This window comes from Octopus bimaculoides, chromosome 24, assembly GCF_001194135.2.
Source record: "Octopus bimaculoides isolate UCB-OBI-ISO-001 chromosome 24, ASM119413v2, whole genome shotgun sequence".
Classification (NCBI taxonomy): domain Eukaryota; kingdom Metazoa; phylum Mollusca; class Cephalopoda; order Octopoda; family Octopodidae; genus Octopus; species Octopus bimaculoides.
The window spans coordinates 13,298,986-13,322,368 of NC_069004.1; the positions used below are offsets into that span (position 1 = coordinate 13,298,986).

Consider the following 23,383-nt stretch of genomic DNA (forward strand, 5'->3'; position numbering starts at 1 on the left):
CACCACTGAATGCAGTTTTGTTTTATACCTGAAGTAGTTGCCTCCATAGTATGAATTAATCTATGTTACTGGACATACCTCATGTTAGTTTCGTCAGCCATACTCTTCTGTGCTGTGTTAGGGAATTTTGGAAGAGGGTGTTAATTTTGGAATTTACCTTCTAGATTGATTGCTTTCAGTGCAGCTAAGGGACTCAATCTATCCTTAGAAAACGTTATTAAATCCTAAGATGAGACCCTGACAGATACTACTGTTCCAGATCAGAAAGGACCTGGGGTTAATGATAATTAAGAGTGACTCCACACTCACCACAACTTGTTAAATTAGCTTTCTCATTTAATCAATGTAGGTTACAGTGAAGATGGTGGTTGTACTTAGGATGGTTGTTGTGGTGGTGGTGGTGGTGGTAGCTAGTGATTAAGACACTATGACTAGCAGTTGAAGTGAAGGTGGTAGTGGTGGCTAATGGTTGAGGTAGTGGATGTTAGTGATTAATAGCTGTGGTAGTAACAGTGGTGGTGATGGAGTTAACTTTATCAAAATGCCTGAAACCACCACAGGATGGCACTATATAGATATCAAGTGGTTAGGAAGTGAATGTATTAACCACATGGCTAGCCATGCCTGAGCCTATAGCCACACCTGTGCCTATAGCCATGCCTGTACTTATATAACCATATAAAAAGCATTGGTGCTGGTGTTATATAAAAAGCACCCAGTACACTGTGATATGGTTGGTAATATGAAGGGTGCCTAGCTGTAGAAACCATGCTGGAGCAGACAATGGAGCCTGGAGTGACTCCCAGCCTTCTCAGCTCACGTGAAACTATCCAACACATGTCTGCATGGAAAACGGATGCTAAATGTTGATGCAGCTGATGATGACGATTTATATACACATACATACTTAGAGAGAGAGAGAAAGAGGAGAGGGAAAGAGAGATACTAATAACTAAAGTGAAAGTAAAACAATACTTTATTAATGATTATTGTTCTTCAACAAAGCAGCCATTAACACATTTTATTGATGTTTATTGTTCATCATAATCCTCATCATCAACATAATAATAATAATTAATTATTATTATTATTATTATTATTATTATTATCACTATTTTCAATGCCATTGTTTCTCATTACTGTTTCATTGTTTCCATCTTTCTTGCAATTATTTCACAAAAGAATTGAACAGAAGAAATGCAATTAATGGTAAAAAAAGATGGACTCTTGTAATAGTAGCAACAAGAAGAACAACAGTAACAACAATTAATTCAGTGAAAGAATTAAAAAACAAATTGGTTTACAAGAAAATAAAACACTTTTGTTGTTGTTAATATTATTAAGATATTGGGAGAGGTTATTTTTGTGTTTGATACACCAGAGGCACCAGGGGCTGGCAATATTTCTTTCAGCTCTTTATGTTTAGAGTTCAAATACAGCCAAGGTCGACTTTGCCTTTCATCTTTTCGGGGTTTATAAAATAAAGTACCAGTCAAGTACTGGGGTTGATGTAATCAATTAGCTTGCCTCCTTTTCTAATTGATGTCCTTGTGCTACCCAACCACATGGTCTTGGATTCAGTTCCACTGTGCGGCACTTTGGGCAAGTGTTTGCTATAACATCAGGCCAGCCAAAGCCAGTCATGTGTGTGTGTGTATGTGTCTGTGTTTGTCCCCCACCACTGCTTGACAACTGATGTGAGTGTGTTTATGTCCCTGTAACTTAACAGTTTGGCAAAAGTGACCGATAGAATAAGTGGCAGGCTTAAAAATAAAAAAAAGTCCTGGGGTCAATTCATTCAACTAGAAATTCTTCGAGGCAGTGCCCCAGCATGGCCACAGTCTAGTGACTGAAACAAGTAAAAGTTACTGAAGCAAGCACTTCTGAATTTGATAGACCAGAGTAATCAGGGGTTTTGTATAGGATAACCTCAAAATACAACAGGTGGGGTTTTTTCCCTTCCCACCAGTGGGACATTTTTCTTATTGACATTTTATTATCTATTGTTTTCTTTTTTAGTTAGCTTTCTTTTTCTGATCAATGTAAACTCTCTCTTTCTTTTTAGGTACTGTAATGTCCCCAATATCTTGGCCCTTGAGGATAATCCTATCATAGGTGGTGAACTGGCAGAATTGTTAGAGCATAGGATTAAATGTCTTATGGAAATTGCTTAGGATCTTAAGGTACTGAGATTGGATGCTGCTGCGGTCAACTTTGTTCCACATACTTTCAAAGTCAATAAGATAAAGTACCAATCCAGCACTGGGATCAAGGCAATCAACTAAGCCCCTCCCATCAAAACTGCTGGCACAGTGCCTAAAAAAACAGTGACTGTTACTGCTTTCTCTCTTTCTTTCCCCTTCTTTTGTTCTAAATTCAAACCCTGTTTCAGTAAACTTTGCCTTTCATCCTTCAAGGGGATGATAAAATTAAAGTACCAGTTATGTATTGAGGTTCATTTCTGGCTCCAGCCTTGCTGCATCAGCTGCAAACCTGGGTGTTGCTGCACATAAAGCAAAGCAGAGAAAAATCAATAGATAAAGGAGTCTGAACAGCCACTATCAGTTTGTGCCGGTTGATGTCAAGATGGTGTTCTCAGACCCTGTACCACCAATTTCTTCTGCAAAATAGAGACAGCAGTGGCCAGTCAGAGAATTGGGACCAACTTCATGCAAGCATGAAGGCACGCTGGAAACTTGACTGAGGAGAGAAGGCCACGAATGACCCCCCGCCTCCTTGTTTTTTCCTGTCTGTCTTTGTATTGTCTGCCCAGATGTTTCATTGTCGTCTGTTGCGTTCTTGTTCTAGTTTTGGGGTATTTCTATTTATAATGTTTATATCGTTGACTTTAACCTCTATAACAATCTGATACGTCATGAACTATGCAGTAAATACAGACACACACAAGCAGATACACTCAACATAATAAATAGAAAGGGATTAGAAATAGTAAAATAACTTAAATATACACAAGAGAACTGAACACTGGGGGGTCGATGTAATCGACTAGTCCCCTCCCTGCTAATTTGAGGCTTTGTGTTTCCAGTAGAAAGGATTATTATTATAAGGCAGCAAAGTGGTAGACTTGCTGGCACATCAAACAAAACGTTTAACAGCGTCTCTTTTAGTTCTTTCAGGCCTGAGTTCAAATAAGCTGAAGAGAACTTTGCTTTTCATCCTTTTAGGGTCAATAAAATAAAATACAACATAGGGGTCAATGTAATCAACTTATTCCCTCTCCCTTAAACTGCTAGCCTAGACCCAAAATTTGAAACATTACTGTTAGGCTAGTGAAGAGCAGAATCAGTAGACATGAGCATTTTAAGGCCATTTCCTTGGCTAAAGCAAAGGTTAGCCTTTTGGGCTCCATGACAGTCTTTTCTATTTTCCTCCATCATTTACACCTTCCTTTCGCCAATGTCTTGTCCTCATCCATTACCTATAGCCATTCCTCTTCCTCTGCTTCCTCCCACATTCATTTCCATTACTCCTCTTACCGGGTCACTGTCATTCATTGTTAGCACATGACTCAACCATTTCATCCCATTTCTCTTCACACCTCACACAGGCTCTATTCTCTTCATTCTCTGCTATTCATCGTTTATCTCTCTCTCTCTCTCTCTCTCTCTCTCTTATTCACCAAACCATTCTCACTTCTGTTCTTGTCAGATTCACTCAACCCATGCAAACATAGTAAAAAAATTTGTTAAAATTGTTTAATCCTAGACAAAGGAAACTTAACACTGCTAACCAGTCAAACAGTGAAGTGGTAATGGAGACAAAAATGTTGACTGTTCGTTATTTGACTGACATACCAGCTGTGACCATCCCATCTTTTATTCAGCAATTATATATCTAGAACTATGTTGTGTCCTTCCTTTCTTGAAGACAGAAAATGATTTGAAGATTTAAATACTATTTATAAAAGATAAAGTGAACATATAAACATTCCCTTATTAAAATGCTGATGATGGTGATGATGATGACAAAAGTACATCCCAGATACACACACACGCACCCACGCACGCACGCACACACACGCGCGCACACGCGCACACGCGCGCACGCACACACGCACACACACACACACACACACACACAGATTTTTGTCCAAATTTATCAAAAATCTTCCCATTCCATCCTTGTAGTTATAAAACTATATTAAAAAAAAATATACACACACAACAAAAGAATGGAGGAGCCATTATTACTGAAATAGAGAAAGATTGGCAGTGAAAACAACTGTAAAGATAAATTTGTAATACATTGATTTCTCTACAGAAAATGGTATTTTTAGCTTCTCTAATTAATAATACTGATGATGATGATGATGATGATGATGAGTTCAGTCAAGCTTCAGAAGACTGAAAACAACTACAAGTCAATACTTGTAACCGTTTAAACATAGCTGTGAGATGTCTGTCTGTATGTCTGTCTCTCTCACACACATAGTTATGCTTTCTCTCGTGTGTACACACATATATATATACACACATAAGCCTGTTACAAATACATATACAGATGCACAAATAGAGAAACACATACAACTGCAAACACTTACTCACAAATAACCACATACACACACAAATATTGATATATTCTTTTGTACATACACATACACCCATACACACAAACGTAAACAGATTTATTCATAGATGCACTTACATAAGTAGCTGCATTTATGCATACATGCAGACTCACAAACACAATATACATTCATCCACACAAATACACATACACCTACGTGTACACACACACACACACAAACAAACAAGCACACACATACAAACATGTACACACATGCATGCACACATACATTATCCAAGAAGGCAGAAGGCCATTAATATTTAGAAGCGGTGTAACAAAAAGATGGATGAGTGAGCTCATAGCTCTTGGAGTTCAAATACAGGGTGTATATTTCATTGTGTATTTGGGCACAACATGAAATCTTTTGACAGGAAGTTTTTCCCTAAAATGTGGTTAAACTTTGTTTCTTGCACAGAAGAGCTGTATTCTAGTCTCAGCCCCAAACAAAAACACTATTTGAATTACAGTAATGTGTGCTGATGCCATGCAAAAAGCACCCATGCGGGTGTCATGGAAAAAAAAAACACATGCCATCACCACAAAAGAAGGAACCCTGTTGGTACTATATAAGAAGCACCACATAATGCTAGTGCCACATAAAAAATGTGGTTGTGCCAGTACCATGTCAAACGTCTCCATGCCAGTGACACATAAAAGACACCTAGTACACTCTGTAAAGTGGTTGGCATTAGGAAGGGCATCCAGCTGTAGAAACCAAGCCAAAACACACAATTGGAGCCTGGTGCAGCCCTCAGCTTGTCAGCGCCCATCAAACTGTCCATCCCATTCCAGCATAGAAAGCGGATGTCACATAATGATGACGATGATGTTGATATGGTGTTTAGGACTGGGCAACAGGTAGAGTCGCTTAAGGTGCAGGATTTTAAGAATAGAAAAAGATCACTGACAGACAAGGGTAGTTTACTAAACAGTTAGGAAATGTATGTCAGCTCAGGGCTGTGATGGCCCATTCAGGCCATATCATTCAGAGTGAAGTGTCCTATTCAGGAAGACAGCCCTGCAGTGACAATATGAATCTGATTCTTTTATTCTTCTACCTGTTTCAGTCATTTGACTGGCCATGCTGGAGCACTGCCTTGAAGAGTTTTAGTTGAACAAATTAACCTGAGGACTTATTTTTTTTAAAGCCTAGTACTTATTCTATTGGTCTCTTGCTGAACTGCTAAGTTAATTAGCAGTAAGTTTATCATCTTAGCCTAAACTAAGACTTCGATTAGATTAGGGTTGAATTTTTTCTATTAATACTGTTTAATATTTCTTTTTATTTTATGAGATAAATAACTAGTCTTTTTATTTAATTTCTTTGATTATACAATATAGTTAATTGTTTTATTATGACTTAAGTTATATAAAGTTTAATCTTTCATTCATAATAAAATTTTCATTCATGTTTTTATATCTATTCATTCTATTCCTTTTCTTTACACAATATTTTCATGAGACTATTTTTTTATGTCTCTTTTTTTCAAGAACAGCTTGATGTATTGGTGAACAGTCAACAATGTTGGAGAGCATAAATATAAAAGTTATACTTGAGAAAAAGTTAACCAACATGGAATGACTGAATATAGGAAAAGTTACCTGTATCATGATGATTTGTGTCATGACTGCTGTATGTTCTATGAACACAGTAAAGGCTGTAAGATAGGACATGGACATCATGAAAACCAAGTTCTCCCAGAACTGTGATGGTCTTTGGGTATCTTACCAGTGAGGGTGACATCATACCATCCCTCATCTCTGAACAGGGCCTTAGGTTTAATTCAGACAGCTATGTGAAACTGGTGCAGACTGCGGTCAAACCTTCACTGGAATGAGTTGCTGCTGGAAAGCTATGTGTGGCAGCAGGATTTGGATCCTTGCCATACCAGAAGTGGTTGTCAGAGGATTTCTACGACATCACCAGTCCTGATTTTTGACCTTTTAATTCCTCCATTTGTAATCCCATGGATTACTTTGTGTAGGGCATGGTTGAGAAAGACACCAACCGCTCTGCCTGCAACATTAAGGGTGAGCCAGTGTTGAAGATCAAGGAAGTGTTCTAAGACCATCCTGGGGACACAAAGAAGAATGCATGTATCAGGTTCCAGAACCATCTTGAGGCCATTGGTGGATGCTGAAGATGGCTACAATACTTTTATTTTTGGATGAGATATTGTTTACTTTTCCTTTTATGCAAACTGTCAAATTTAGCCCAAATATCCTGTATGTACTACAACACAGAACCACATTATATCACATAATCTAGCACCATACAACACTACAATACATCTCCCTGTGCTACTAGAAAATACTGCAGTGTAATATTTATAATTTGACAGATATTTGTCCTCATCTTGTTTGTTGTTAACACAACGTTTCAGCTGATATACCTGCTAGCCTTCATCACGGACATATGGCATAGTGGTTAAGAGCGCGGACTACTAACCCCAAGATTCCGAGTTCGATTCCAAGCAGTGACCTGAACAACAACAACAACAACAACAACAATAATAATAATAACATCGAAAAATACCTTAAGAATGAGAACCCAGGTTCAAAATTTTCCCAAAGACACCTGATGAAGGCTGGAGGGTATATCAGCCGAAACGTGTTAACAACAAACAAGATGAGAACAAATATCTGTCAAATGTAAATAATGTACACAATTCCTCATCTATTAAATATAGAACTGTACTGCAGTGTAATGGTAAAAACAGACATGTTTGATATTTAGTTGAATTGTTGATACCACTATATGTGAAGGTATATGGCTCAGTGGTTAAAGCATTGGGTTTACAATCATGAGAATGTGAGTTTGATTCCTGAATAGGGCTGTGTGCTGTGTTATTGAGCAAGATTCTTTAATTCCCATCGCTCCAGTTCATTCAGCTGTCTGTAGAGATGAGTTGTAATGTCACTGGTGGTATCAGCTTTTGCCTTTCCCTTGAAAACATCAGTGGCACAGAGAGAGGAGACTGGTATGCAATGGTGACTGCTGTTCTTGCATAAACAATCTTGCTCAGACTTGTGCCTCGGAAGGGAACTTTCTAGGTGTAAACCTATGGTCATTCATGACCAAAGGTTGGGGGTGTCTTTACCCTTTACTTACAACTAAATATGAACTATGGTAATGTTGATGCCATTAGATTTACTGTTGTGAGTATTAATACCCCTGTGTTCTTCAGATGCAGTATGGCCAAATTGGTTAAGAAGTTCACTTTGCAATCACAAGTTCCTGGGTTCAAACTCACTGTTTGACATCTCAGACAAGTATCTCTTATCACAACCTTGGGCCAACCCAAACCTTGTGAGGGAAATCAGATATACATGAACTGTGTGGAAGTTTGTCAGGTGGATTATTCCACACATCTTTGAAAGCACAGAACCAGCAAAGAATTTATTGATGGGGAAAGGACGACAACCATCAATGTCTATAATACAAGGGTTTTACATGCAAAATGTACAGAATGCAACATTTATTCAAGCCAAGCATGCATACATACACAACAAACTTCTTACAGTTTCTATCTACCAAATTCACTCACACGATATTGGCTGGCTGACGGCTAGAGTGGAAGTCACCTGCCCACACTGGACTAGACACATGCTACCTTTTGACAAGGTATAGCACCCAACAACTATCTGGCCCTAGATCACAAATAAAGCCTAGGGAAATTGTAGTTGTCGCCAGTGCCGCTGACATGTAAAAGGCACCTGTGCTGGTGATACATGAAAAGCACCTGTGCCAGTGAAATGTGAGGGACACCCATGTCAGTGATGTGTAAAGGATACTCATGCTGGGGATGTGTGCAAGGCACCCACACTGGTGACACGTGAGAGGTGCCCATGTTAGGGACCTATGAAGGGTACTTGTGCCAATATTTTTGTCTTGGGACACTGATAATAGTGAGATCATGAGAAGCAGCACAAGTGAAAGTTCTTCTCATCTGTATTGTTGCTTAAGAAGTAAAGTGATGCCATTACACATCAGCTTGTCTGCATGACATGATGATGCTGAAAATAACAGCTCAATCACATTCAAACCTCATCTTACAATCTTCAATAAGGATATATATTGGACAATGTAGTTCTTGATATAGAAAGAAGATGGAATGGACCTTCTTATATAAACAATGAGAACACTGTTGCTGCTGCTGCTATTACTACTACTGCTATGGACGATATTTCAAAAGCAAGCAAGCCAATTAATGTTTAATTTCAATTAAATGGATGCACTATTCTCTATAATTAACAAAATATCATAATTTTTCAGTTGGGGACACATTAGTAATACAATATACTACTAATACAAAGTACAGTGAGTCTATTATGAAATAAACACTACAAAGGAAGACTGAATTGTATAAGATAGCATGACAGAAACCAAGTTTTCTCCATGTTTATAGTTTACAAGGAAACAATCACAATCAAACTAGATACTGAAAGCAAAAAGCTGCTTTATAGAAACATTAGAAAAAAAAAATTGGAAGTAAAACTCAGAAAAGACACAAAAGAAATAATGAATTTTTTTGGATTTTTTTTTTTTTGTTGTAAATAATAATTTCATTTAGACAGTAACAAAAATAATGGAAAGAAAGAAGTCTCCAAGGTTAGTATAATGCAAGAACAGACATTGGTGAAGAGTAATCAATAGGCGAGAGAACAATGGGTTGAAAACTTTGGACTCGATTCAGAAATACAACATCAATGTCTTGGCATAAAACAACAACTAAAAATAAAATGATAAAAGGTTAATTAACAATTGTAGATTATGTAACGAAGAGAAAGAAATAAGTACATCATTTCCAACTGTCCAGTCTTTGCACAGACAGAATAAATTGTTGAATAAGTTGTTGTTTAACAAGCTAACTGGCTAATCATGACACCAGCACCTGTTTGGCATTGGCATTCCATATATCAATGGTGGGGGGATGATTCACTGCTGTCTCTAGCAGTCAAGTGTCCATCATTGACAAGACCAAACAAGTTCAAAACCACGTGGTCTGGTGGTCTTGGTGCTGGAGAGGTCAAGGATTTATCTGACCACTAGTTATATAAACAAGGGTGCATTTTGCACCAAAATAGCTAATACGAGGGTTTCTCTCATGGAATCTACTGCAATAAAGTTTCTTCTAATAGAACATCCATGTTTGAGTGAGGATAAATACTACCTCTTGTTATTAATATTGCCTCTGTTGCTAATATATTTTGTTTAATAAGCTAACTGGCTAATTGTGACACTAGCGTCTGTTCTGGCACTGTTTTTCTATAATTTGCTGGCAAGGAGACGAATTACTGCTGCTTCTAGTGATTGAGTATCCATCATTGACAAAACCAAACAAGATTGAAACCACATGATCTGGAGATCTTGGTGCTGGAAATGGTAGGAATTTATCTCCCTGCTAGCAATATAAACAAGAGTGCATTTTGCACCAAAAAACCAATATAAGAGTTTCACTCATGGTATCTACTGCAGTATAACTTGTTCTAACAGAACATCTACGTTCAAGTGGTGATAAATATTATCTCTCACTGCTTAGATCCAGGTTAGCTCCAAGATCTATGTTCAGAGTATTCCAGCCATGACTATCTGTTTTATTTCAAAATATAATGCATCTTAAACATATCTATATCTTTTACGTGTTTCAGTTACTACACGGTTGCCAGACTGGGGCACTACACTGAAGAATTTTTAGTCAAAAGAATCGACCTTAATAATTATTTTTTTAAAATACTGGTACTTATTTTATCGGTCTCTTTTGCCAAACCGCTAAGTTATGCAGATGTAAACACACCACACTGGCTGTCATGTATTAGTGGGGAACAAACACTGACACAAAGACACACACAAAAATATTCATATATATGATGGGCTTCTTTCAGTCTCCATCTACCAAACCCACTCACAAAACTTTGGTTGGCCCAAGGCCATAGAAGACAGTTGGCTAAGGTGCCACAGAGTGGGACTGAACCTGGAAACATGTAGTTGGGAAGCACACTTCTTACCACATAACCATGTCTGCACCTATATCACCATCATCATCGTTTTAACATGCACTACGTGCTGCATTTACATGGGTCAAATGTAAATGCTGCACGTAGTGAGCATGGGTGGAGAGAAAGAGTGATGGTAAGATGGGTTAAGGGAAGGCGGAGAGCTGGCAGAAGCGTTAGCACGCCGGGCGAAATGCTATTTCGTCTGCCATTACATTCTGAGTTCAAATTCCACTGAGGTCAACTTTGCCTTTCGTTCTTTCAGGGTCGATAAATTAAATACCAGTTACACACTGGAGTCGATTCTAATCAACTTAATCCCTTTGTCTGTCCTTGTTTGTCCCCTCTATGTTTAGCCGCATGTGGGCAATAAAGAAATAAGATGGCTTGAGGGAAGGTTTGTCAGTGGGGTGGGGGTAAATACTGTTAAAATGCCTTGTCATAATGGCTACAATGTCAGCAATGTGGGCTAAAAGCTATCTCAGTGTAGATAACATACTGCATTAACCCTTTAGAATTTGAACTCAAAATGTAACAATAGATGAAATGCCAGTAAGCATTTTGCTTGATATGCTAACGATTCTGCCAGCTTACTGCCTCATATGCTGTTTATAATTTAGAATACTGTCATGTAGAATGGATGATAATAAAAGGAAGAGTGAGAGAGGGAGAGAGAGAGAGAGCGAGAACTTGGTTGATGATGTTTGTAATCAGAGAGCTTTGTTTTAGTTCGTTATTTCATTAATTCTACAACAATAACAATTGTTTCTCATTCAGGCACATGGCCAGTAATTTCAATGGGTGAGAAGAGTTAGTTGATACAATCGATCCCAGTAATTTTTTTTTTTCCAAGGCTCTACCGTGTCTGTTTGTTCATTGCCTTTAAATAATTATTCCTGATTTAAACATAAGTCCACTAATTCAGAGGGAAGTGGTTAATCAATTACATCAACTGTAGCAATTGACAGGCACCTTATACAGGGTAATTCAAAATGAATGGTACAACAAGAAAACGTACATGCAGGTGTTGTAATGAAGATATTGCAACAATACAGATGCAACGTAAAAGGTCAACCTTTCAAGTTCCTACTGACAGTCACACATGTCACATCTGCGTTTTTGCAATATATTCATTATAGCACTCACTGGTACGTTTTCTTTTTTTGTACCATTCATTGTGAATTACCCTGTATTACGCAGTGTAACAAGATTTTTGTCCTTGGGTAGCAACTGTTATTTACTATTTGCTTGCCCTTGGAAAGTATGAAAAATGGCTAATATTTCCTTCAAACTTTGCTTTCCTTACATTTATTCAAATCCCAAAGAGTCTTTCTCAACACATGGCTATGATGCTCTCCTTCACTCCTGCTCACTGTGTAACACGATTTTTGTCCTTGGGTAGCAACTGTTATTTCTTATTTGCTTACCCCTAGAAAGTGGAGGTGCAATGGCCTAGTGGTTAGGGCAGCGGACTCGCGGCCATAGGATCGCGGTTTTGATTCCCAGACCGGGCGTTGTGAGTGTTTATTGAGCGAAAACACCTAAAGCTCCACGAGGCTCCGGAAGGGGATGGTGGCAAACCCTGCTGTACTCTTTCACCACAACTTTCTCTCACTCTTTCTCCCTCTTTCTGTTGTACCTGTATTTCAAAGGGTCAGCCTTGTCACACTGTGTCACGCTGAATATCCCCGAGAACTACGTTAAGGGTACACGTGTCTGTGGAGTGCTCAGCCACTTGCACGTTAATTTCAAGAGCAGGCTGTTCCTTTGATCGGATCAACTGGAACCCTTGACGTCGTAAGCAATGGAGTGCCAACAACAACCCCTAGAAACTATTAAAAAAATGGCTAATATTTCCTTCAAACTTTGCTTTCCTTACATCTATTCAAACCTCAAAGAATCCCTCTCAACACATGGCTATGATGCTCCCCCTTTACTCCTGCTCACTGTGTAATATGACTTTTGTCCTTGGATAGCAAGTGTTATTTCTTATTTGCTTACCCCTAGAAACTATAAAAAAATGGCTAATATTCCCTTCAAACTTTGCTTTTGCTATGTTTATTCAAAACAGAAAGAATCCCTCAACATATGGCTATGATGGTCCCCCATTACTTCTGCTCATCATCAGAACTGCAAATATTGTCAGCCACTAAGTGGACAAGCTCAACTGGTTACAGTCAAGCAACTGACAAGCAAATCTGTGGTACTGAGCAGAGTATTCACTTAAACGATATTTCTGCTTCAGCAACTCAGCACTGAATCTGTTTGAAATGTAATGGAAAATATATCAGTTTTAAAACATTGATGTCCAGGTCAGAAAAGCAAAGCTTGAAGAAAATGGAAGTGATTTCATTGAATTTCTAGATAGAAGCAAATAGGAAAAAAACACTTACTGACCAGAGACAAAAAAATTAAAATTTTGTAACACGGTGTTATTCCCCACTTCCCCCATCAAGGATGAAAGGTAAAGTTGACATAAGTGGGATTTGAACTCAGGAAAATGAAGAGCTTGAAACAAATATTGCATAGTATTTTGTCTGGTACTCTACTGATTCAGCCACCCGACCATCTTCGGAGAAATTTGGTTTTGGTCCAATATTTCATAAACATTGTAATAATGTTATTGGACAGCGCTCAATATTTCATCAATACTATGAAAGGTGGTGGTGGTGGTGATGGTTATAGCTAAAGAGTCGCTGTAGTCAATTTGGCTAATGTGTGTGTATGCACAAACACACACAAATGTATTGATTGATGTAAAAAGATGAGGACGTGTTGTAGTTAGTGTAGACAAAATAAGTGATGGCAATATATGGTGAGGTGTGATGGGTGCATGTGTGTGTGTGTGCCACAATGCAGTTGGTGTGATGTGGTGCAGTGTATTGTATGTGGTACAATGTGGTGTAATGATTATGTTGCGTAGTGTAAGACAAATTGAGTTAAGATCATCATCAACATTTAATGTCCATTCTCCATGCTGGCATGGGTTGGATGGTTTGACAGAAGCTGGTAAGGCTGGAGGCTGAACCAGGATCCATTGTCTGTTTTGGAATAGTTTCTATGGCTGGATGCCTTTCCTAATGCCATTGATGCTTTTTATGTGGCACCAGAATCAGTGCTTTTTACGTGGCACCGTCACCAGTGCTTTTTACGTGGCCCCATCACCAGTGCTTTTTATGTGGCACCAGTGCTTATTATGAGACACCAATACCAGTGCTTTTTACATGACACAAGCGCTGGTGCATTTTACATGGCGCCAGCATCAGTATTTCTGCTGTGAACGGGTAGGATATTGTTGATTATACAGACCCTGCATATATTGACAACAAGTTTCAACACAGCTCCTGTCTACCAAATTCATTATCGAGGCATTGGTCAACCCTGGGGCTAAAATAGAAGACACTTGCTTTAGGTGCCATGCCACGTGACTGAACCTGAATCATGTAGTTGCACTTTGAGCTTCTTAACTATACAACCATGCCTGCAGCTCATGTAATCAGGGAAGGAAGGGCCAGTGTCCTCGAGCCTTTCTTTCAGGAATTCCAAGACTAGGAGAAGGAAAGGAGGAAGTTATCCTCCGACACAAAACCTGATAAGAATGCTTGCAACATGATGCACCACACAAAAGGTACCCAAGGACAAGTGGTGGCAGATTAAATCTACCACCCAAGAGCAGAGAACACAGAGAATTAGAATAAATACCACAAGGTACCTATTTGATATGCTAATAATTTTATCATTCCAATATGCTAGACTGATATTTTATTGTCTTTCTTCAAGACAGCAGAGATTGATTTGAGGAGGTCTGACTGCTATTTCTATTAGATCAAGCAACTATATATTGAGATAGGATACTGCTGATTATTTAGACCCCCACCCCACCCTAGCACTTGACTGGTATTTTATTTTAATCAACCTCAGAAAGAAAGGCAAAACTGATTCTACTGGGATTTGAACTCATAATGTTAACTAACTGGCACTGTGAGTTAAAATAATGAGGGTTCCAGTTGATCCAATCAACAGAACAGCCTGCTTGTGAAATTAACGTGCAAGTGGCTGAGCACTCCACAGACATACGTACACTTAATGCACATATGTCTGTGATACACAGAATATAACAAGGCTGGCTTTTTGAAATACAGGTACAACTCATTTCTGTCTGCTGAGTGGAGTGAGGTAACATAAAATAAAGTGTCTTGCTCAACAGCACAACGCACTGTCGAGTATCGAACTGACAACCTTACAACTGTGAGCCAAATAACCTAACCACTAAGCCACACACCTTTACTCAGAGTGTTAAGAGCCAGAACAAATACTGCAAAGCAATTTTCCTGATACTTTAATGATTCTACTACAACACCTTTAAATGTTTCTAATTTAGACACAAAGTCGGTAATCCTGAAGGAAGTATGGGGGTGGTTTAATTAATTATAGCAATTAACCATTCCCCTTCAATAAAATAAAGGGCTGGTACTGGATTGCTACTCCATTTTATTAAAACTAGAAGGAAGGAGACTTCAATGCAAACAGCTAAAAGAAATGACACAAAGCATTTGTCTGAGGCTCTTGCATCAGGACAAGGCCACTAAATTCAAAAGGGAGGTATAAATGATTAAGCTAATGACTCACAGTATTTTCCAGGCTTCCAATGATTCTGTGACCTAATCTTCTTATGTTTAAAGTATGCCGCACCCTTGTTTTTACTTCAAAGAAGAATATAAAGGTTTCTTTGTTGAATGTTGATTTGCTTTGTCATTCTATCTAGGTATTCTATTTCTGACACACTCCAACTACAACGACAGTATGTGACCTAGCAAAGATACTTCTTGTACTTTAACACGGAAGCTTTCATAACCTTGTACAGAAGCCTGTATTCAGTCATTCAAACTGAAGCTAAATCTTCCTCAAATACTACCATCACCTGGTTTTAACTTTTTTTTTTTTTTTTGTTTCATCATCATTATTATTATTGCCATTTAACCGTTAGTGTTTAAAATCAGCCCCATCTAAGCTCAAATATTCCACTTACTTTATGTTTGAACTGGCTAGATCTGGCCTCTAATACTTACCCTCCAATGTCGTTCTAAAAATAAACAACCACATCATTGAAATCACAAAGCAACAAGATAATTTAAAACAATGTGAATAAATAAGCATTACATGTGACAAAGTAATCCAAATGCTAAAGGGTTAATGTGTGTTTTTCATACTGGGACGGGTTAAGACGGATTGTTCAACAGGAGCTGGCAAGCTGTTTGACTGCACCAACGCCAATGTCTGCTTCAGCATAGTTTCTATATAGATGGATGCCTTTCCTAATGCCATCTGATTTTACAGAGTGTACTGGGTGGTTTTTATATAACACTGGCACCAGTGAGATTGGCAAGTAACTCACAAGACAAGCTTCTTCAACTGAGGTAGGGTGTAGTATTCAGGTAGATGGCTTTATGCCAAGTGATGAGAGGTAAATGTAAGATACAGGCATACGAACAGGTGCTTTGCTGTAGGGGCGAGGTATCTTTTATCTTTTAATTGTTTTAGTTATTATGAACATAGCATAGGTCTGTTTGATCAGAGCCAACATAAAGCTACACAACAACAAGGACTTATTACATAGACACTGCACCTCCATTCTTGTTCATCACCAGGACAGTCATGGCTAGATTGTTTCTGATCAAATGTCTGCTCAGTCAGAATTGACCTGGGGCTAAACAACAAGGGTTATACTTAAATCTATTGATAGCACAATACACAAGAGGTGTATATTTTATCGAACACTGAAGAAAGAAAGACAAAGACGACCCAAACAAGATTTTAACATGAAATGCAGGACTAAAAAGTATTAAGTCTGGTTGGTACTTAACTATTTCAGTCTTTAACCATTTGTTACTCTCTCCTCACACTCTTATGAAAATACCCATTCTCTTTCCATGATTTCCTCTTCATATCAGTTTGCTCATCCACTTCTGAACTACTCCCACCCCCACATATATAATGCATTTCCTCTATAGCAGTGTTTCTCAACCTTTTTATCTTTGCGTATCCCTTGAAATAAATTACATGTCTCAAGGAACCCCTGCACAAAAAAAAGACTATATATCATATCTTTCTCATATTTTCTTCATTGTAGTTCACATGGTAATTGTTTAACGTCCGCTTTCCATGCTAGCATGGGTTGGACGATTGGAACCAGATGGCTGCACTAGGTTCCAATCTGATTTGACAGAGTTTCTACAGCTGGATGCCTTTCCTAATGCCAACCACTCCGAGAGTGTAGTGGGTGCTTTTATGTGCCACTGGCATGAGGGCCAGTCAGGCGGTACTGGCAACAGCCATGCTCAAATGGTGTTTTTTTTACATGCCACCTGCACAGGGGTCAGTCCAGCAGCACTGGCAACAATCACGCTCGGATGGTGCTCTTAGCGCTCCACTAGCACAGTCATCGAATATCATATATATATATATATATATATATATATATATATATATATATATATATTATATATATAACCATAAATTTACATAAATGCATAAATTACATAAATTACAGACATCACTAAATATATCCTCAACAGTTGTTATATTTTTTGATAACATAAGTTAAATAGGATGATGTCTTTATAACAATATTACAATAACCAATATGTTGTGCATATATAGTAATATTACGATCATGAAATTAGCATTAGCTTACCTCACTATTTCTTGTGGAACCCCTAGGAACCCTAAGGTTCCAGGGAACCCCAGCTGAGAAATGCTGCTCTATAGCAAGACACTGTCTTGTCCCTCAATCATACTTTAGCTCAGTGATTCTCAACCATTTTTTACCTATGGAACCCCTTTGGTTCCTATTCTACTCTCCTGGAACTCAATAGCCATTCAATGGATATATTAATAAAAAATCTTACTGTATTTTTATATAATTAAATGTTATTAGGAATTGTATCAAAAATTGTTAAAAAATTTTGTGTACTGTAGAAGTCTAAGCAATTCATTGCACATAAATTTTAAAAACAAAATTCTATGTGAACCCTTGAGGGTCATATGGACCTTAGTTGAGGACCACTGCTTTAACCTTTCAACACTTGACATAAAACAACATTCCCTTCTCAAATACCCCCACTTCCTGCACTTAGTAAGTAGGAGCTTTTTCCTTTTTACCCTGTTCTTTTTCTGTCTTGTAAGTTACTTGGCAACCTCACTGGTGCTGGTGCCATGTAAAAAGCATTTAGTACACACTATAAAATAGTTGGTGTTAGGAAGGGTATCCAGCTGTAGAAAGCATGCCCAAGCAGATACTGGAACTCTGTGCAGCCCTGCAGCTCACTGGATCCAGTGAAACCTTCCGACCCATGCTAGAGAGAAAACCAAACATTAAATCATGAAGATTAGGCATAAGGTCAAAATGTTTTTATTTATCGTGTATGTGGGTGGGTGGTAGTTGAAGGCAGAATTGACCTCAGCTAGATTTGAACTCAAAATGTAAAGAACTAAATACTACAATGCATTTTTTCTGAAGTTTTGAGAGCATTTATATAGTCACATCGCCTTCTAGAAACAGCAGTCAAACCTTCAAATGAAACCTCATTGGGTTAAAGATGAAGGACACGTCGGGTAATGTGTTCTCTTTCTAAAATAGGTTTAGCTAATGTAACACTAAATAGAAATTTTAAAAAAACAGGCTAGGTACGACTGGATTGCTTTTGATCTTAGGTTTGCTTGGTCAAAACTGTTCTGGGGTTAATCAAAAACAATAATGAGTCGACGTGGGAATCCTTATGTGGGACCTCTTAGAATTAACAACCAAATCTTAAAGTGTTAAAAAGGAAGATACATTAGTTAACGCAGTACTAGACATACTACAGAAGGACGGGACAGTCACGGTTAGATTGCTTTTGATAGCACAATACATTAGAGGTATTTTATCGAACCCAGAATAAAGAAAGACACAGATGACCCAAACCAGATTTTAACAGAAAATGCAGGCCTAAAAAGCATTAAATCTGGTTGGTAGTTAACTATTTCAGTCACTTTAACAACGACAACGCAACTCCTTATATGGTTGATGTCCAACTCCTCATCAGTCCTGGCTGAGCAGACTTGTGATCAAAGACATTCCAACAATAACCATCTCGTTTTTTTTCATTTGTGTAAGAAACACAGGACCCATTAACCAAGGTGCCATTTTCTTAGCATGTGAGTGGAGGGAAATTTGGCTGCTATTGCTAGCAAGTCGAGCGATCGCGTAAGGCTCCTTCGTTGATTTACCACTTATGTGGTTATCCGATCGGCTAGAAATAGCAGACAGACATGTCTCCCTCAAACTGTACGCTGCTTTCTTTAAATATGTGGTACACATTGGATGATGTAGTTCTAGATGAACTGTATTTGAAAATTTAATGACTGTCTTGAATGGAATGCATTAAATCATGGGCCTGCTCGTTCAGAGCGCATCACCTGGAGTTAAATAACGATTTCTTATCCCATGACCTCAATACTTGTCGACAATCTTGGAAAGTTGTAAGACAAAACAGTTTTCGTCTTCTATTTTAATTCCATTTAGATGTGGGACACTCTCTACGAATACTCAATCTACTCCAGTACTTTATTTTATCGACCGCGGAAAGTGAAGTTAACCAACGAGGGTTTGAACTCATATACAGTAGATATTTTCGTCTGGGGGCCTAAAAATCCACAGTTGACCTCGGCGGGATTCAAACTTGTAACATAAAATGATAATAATGATTTTTAATTTTAGCATAAAGGCCAAGAAAAGGTGGCAGTGGTGGGAACAGTCAACTAAATCGACAGCACTACCTACTACTTATTTTATCGGCACAACCATACTTCCAAAAAGAGAAACGATCAAGGCGATCCTAACGAGATTTGAACACGTAAGGCAAAGTTGATGAAAGGTTTAATTCCGCTAATTTGCCTTCAGGCGACTTCAGCAACAACAATTCTAATATTGACACACGGCTAGGAAGAATAACAGTCAATGAGATCAACCCTAGTAGTTGGTTAGTACTATAGTTTATCCGACCCCTACTAGATAAATGAAGGGCAAAATTGTCAGCAGCGGGGATTTATAACAGTGATTAATAAAAGAGGTATTAAAAAGGTATAAATCCACACACTTTGGCAGAAGAATAAAACAAAAACAGATTACATAACCCCACTGTTATTTCTCACAGTACTTGACAAGTACTTTATTTTATTGTAAACGGAACTATGAAAAAAAAATTCGAATATTTATATATAAAATATGACCAGGGTACACTATAGTTCAAATGAGGACACTATATACTTTATTGTATATACTTTAAGTATATACTTTATTGCAATAGCTAGAGACCCGACGGAGAGTTCATTTTTTTCACAGGTCTAGTTGATATTTGATAAATATATACATAGAATGTAAAAGGGCTGAAACACATCTCGTCTTAAGAGTTTTACTCTAACAATAACAAGAAACATAATTTCTTAAATAGGCACAAGCCAAAAATAGGATGAAAGGGAACAGTCAATTATATTGATCCAATATTCGACCGGTATTTAATTTTATTGAACGTAGAAGTACGAATGGCAAAGTTGACACTCAACAAAATTCGAAAATATATAACATAAAGCTGTAGAATATCTATATAAAACTACATATATTTATACATACAGCGTATCCACAAAGTCTTAAGACAATCTCAAAAAGTCATTAGGAAAATCTTGGAAGAGGTGGCAACTAAATTTTTGCTGTATACTAATGTTATTATTAAAGTTTTTTTTAATGATATTGATAGTTTTATTAATATTATGCTATCCAATTTCCGTTGTAATTTTAATTCATTTATCTTTTTGTCTAATGACTTTGTGGATACCCTGTACGTGTGTATACACACACAAACACACGGTTAAGTTGTTGAATCTGTACGTAAACAGAAACGACATGCTGCATTTGTCCAAATTTATAAATAAATCAGCACTTCACTGAAGTGACTACTAAGATTAATCAAACTGAGTTAATAACAATTTTACAAGAAGTAAACTTTTATTTTATAGACATAAAACAGCACACATTAGAATATTTGTAGACATTCGAGGATTCCACATGTGTAAAGTAAATAATACTGCGAGAAAATGAAGGAACCTGCGATTACTAAGACTAATTAAACTGACTTAATAGTCCATTTTATAAAAGAAAATACAATACTGTACTTGAGGATATTTTTTGAGATATTAGGGAATTCCAGCATGTTTTATTGCACGAGGTCCCTTCCGTTTTGTATTGGAGGTCGTTAAAACATAGATTACAAATTTCAGTTGGTGCTTTACGATGTCTGCCGCAACAAGAGGAATAATGATAATTAAAGGGCATTTGTTATTATTAATAATAAATATCTACAAACCTTTGCAGCGTTTTTAAGTTAAGGCATCTTCAACATAACGAACAATCGCCCTCACTGAGCTGGGCATGGAATTTTGCGTGTAATTTCATCATGTATCAATCAACCACGTCAGAAGACGAATGAAAGGATGCAACGGTTCGAACTGCAGATGATGTTGTTGTTACAGCTGCTGATATTACTACTACTACTACTACTACTACTACTGTTGCTGCAGCAGCTGTTGTTGTTGTTGATGCTGCTGGTTCACGTGTTTGTTTGGTCGCTGCAGTTGCAATCGAAGACACTAGGGGTGTAGCGAGAAATAGTCGAACGTCTTTCCATTCATTCATTCATTCAATTAAAAGAGACGTTTCATGGCTGCTGCTGCCGCCCCTGTTGTTGCTTTTGTTTTCTTTCGGGATGTTCATAGCAGAGTGGAAGGAGCATGTAAGTTTGACTATATCATTGAACGTCCACTTAACCGAGAAAGACGTCTTGGCTATAGCCTAGAACGTCTGCTTAATTAAGGAAGAGTACTTTCTTACACTTATAAATCTTAATAGACGGACTCATGGGCCACTGGCGATGAAAGCTATACAACTAAAAAGCAAGTAAAATATATGCTTCATCGTCAAATACTGTTGGTTATTTGAAATGAACTTAACTTAAGCGAATTTAGTATTTCCTTGAAGTCGCGAACATCCATTCAAATGACAAGTAGAAGCAAGTTCTGTCAGAATATCAGCACACACAGACATACACACACTTTCAAGCGCAAACACAGACGCGCGCATACATAACTAGCCATACACATACGCACAAAGCCATAAACACACTCATACACATCCACACAAAGCCATGAACACGCACAGACATAAACATACAAAGAGAAACAAGAACACACACACCCATATGGTATCCATATAACAATAGAAAGGGTGTTTTTTTTCTCCAAAGCGAGGCTCCATTACGGGGCAATACAAAATAATAATGTCACACATGGCTAAATCTTGTGGCAGACGTATTACTGTAAATAGATAGCAAATGTGACCGAGATCCAGGCCGACGATGGTTTCGGTGGCCATAACTTCCAAGTCACTGTCAATAATATTCTTGTTTAAGAATAATAAATTTGTACTCTCTTCAGAATAATGTAAAATTGCTATTATAATTGAACATAACACGTTTACATATATGGGTGTGAATGTTTACACAGACACACAAATACACACACACACATATATATATGTATATAGTATAGCACTAGTGTAGCAATAATTGGGTACCCTCCCAGCAGTATACTGGATAGATACTATCCCTTAGTGGGTTGAACCCCCAACCCCTAACTCTCTCACGTTATATATATATATGTATATGTATGTATATATGTCTATGTATGTATGTATATATGTGTATGTATATGTATGTGTATATAGGTATATATATATATATATATATATGTATGTATATATACATGCATATATATATATATGTATGTATATATATATATATATATGTATAAACATATATGTACTGTTGTGTCTGGGGAGAGTCATTCTCTATTACTGCCTTATAGTTTGACACCCACCAGTAAAATTTCCACTTATTTCTTTATTTTCTATTTTTCTAAAATTTTCGTTGCACCTTGCAACCTTTTCAATATATGTATATATATATATATATATATATATATAAGCTTTTTAATCCCATCAATGTAAAACTCTTTTGGTTTCAAAGTGAAAAACTCTGAAATGTCAGTTCCAACCTCTTCCTGGCTTGCAAAAGTTATGTCCCCCAAACGATTCTGTGAACTATGAAACAAATGGTAGTCTGAAAGAGCAAGGTTGGGAGAATAAGGTGGATGAGGAATTTTTCCCCAACCAAGCTCTTTGATCTTCTGTGATGTGATCTTTGCAGTGTGGGGTCGCGTGTTGTCCTGATGAAACATCACATCTTTTTGATTTACTCAAACGGATCTTTTTTTCTTCAAAACTTAGTTCAAATGCTCCAATTGCTGACAGTAGACTTGAGCATTGATTATTGCATTAGGTGGTAATAATTCAAAGTGAATTACTCCTTTGCAATCCTACCAGATAGAGAGAAGAACCTTTTTCCCATGAAATTCCATTCTCGGTTGTGGTTGAGCTTTTTCCCTTTTACCAAGCCACTGTTTACGACGTTTAACATTTTGATTGAAGATCCATTTTTCATCACCAGTCACAAGTCTATCCAAAAAGGGTGAAATGAGTTCACGAGAATGGAGAGAAGAGCAGTTGTCAACCCTGGATTTGCAGTTGCTTTCGGACAATTCATGAGGCACCCATTTTCCAAGTTTAGGAACCTTTCGAAGTTGTTGAAGATGACAATGAACAGTTGTATGGTTTGGACTAAGCTTTATTGCCAATTAAAATTTTTTTTTT

At 37.6% G+C, this 23,383-nt stretch overlaps 1 protein-coding gene across 1 annotated transcript in view; it reads right to left on the minus strand.

Annotated features, from left to right (window-relative positions):
- Positions 1-8,750, minus strand: part of LOC106882747 (uncharacterized) — a 26,885-nt gene extending 18,135 nt beyond the window's left edge. Inside the window, exon 1 of the mRNA XM_014933519.2 lies at positions 6,190-8,750. Within this exon, the coding sequence (XP_014789005.2) occupies positions 6,190-6,270 (81 nt within the window). The 5' untranslated portion in view covers positions 6,271-8,750. The remainder of the gene's footprint in view (positions 1-6,189) is intronic.
- Positions 8,751-23,383: the final 14,633 nt, after the last annotated feature.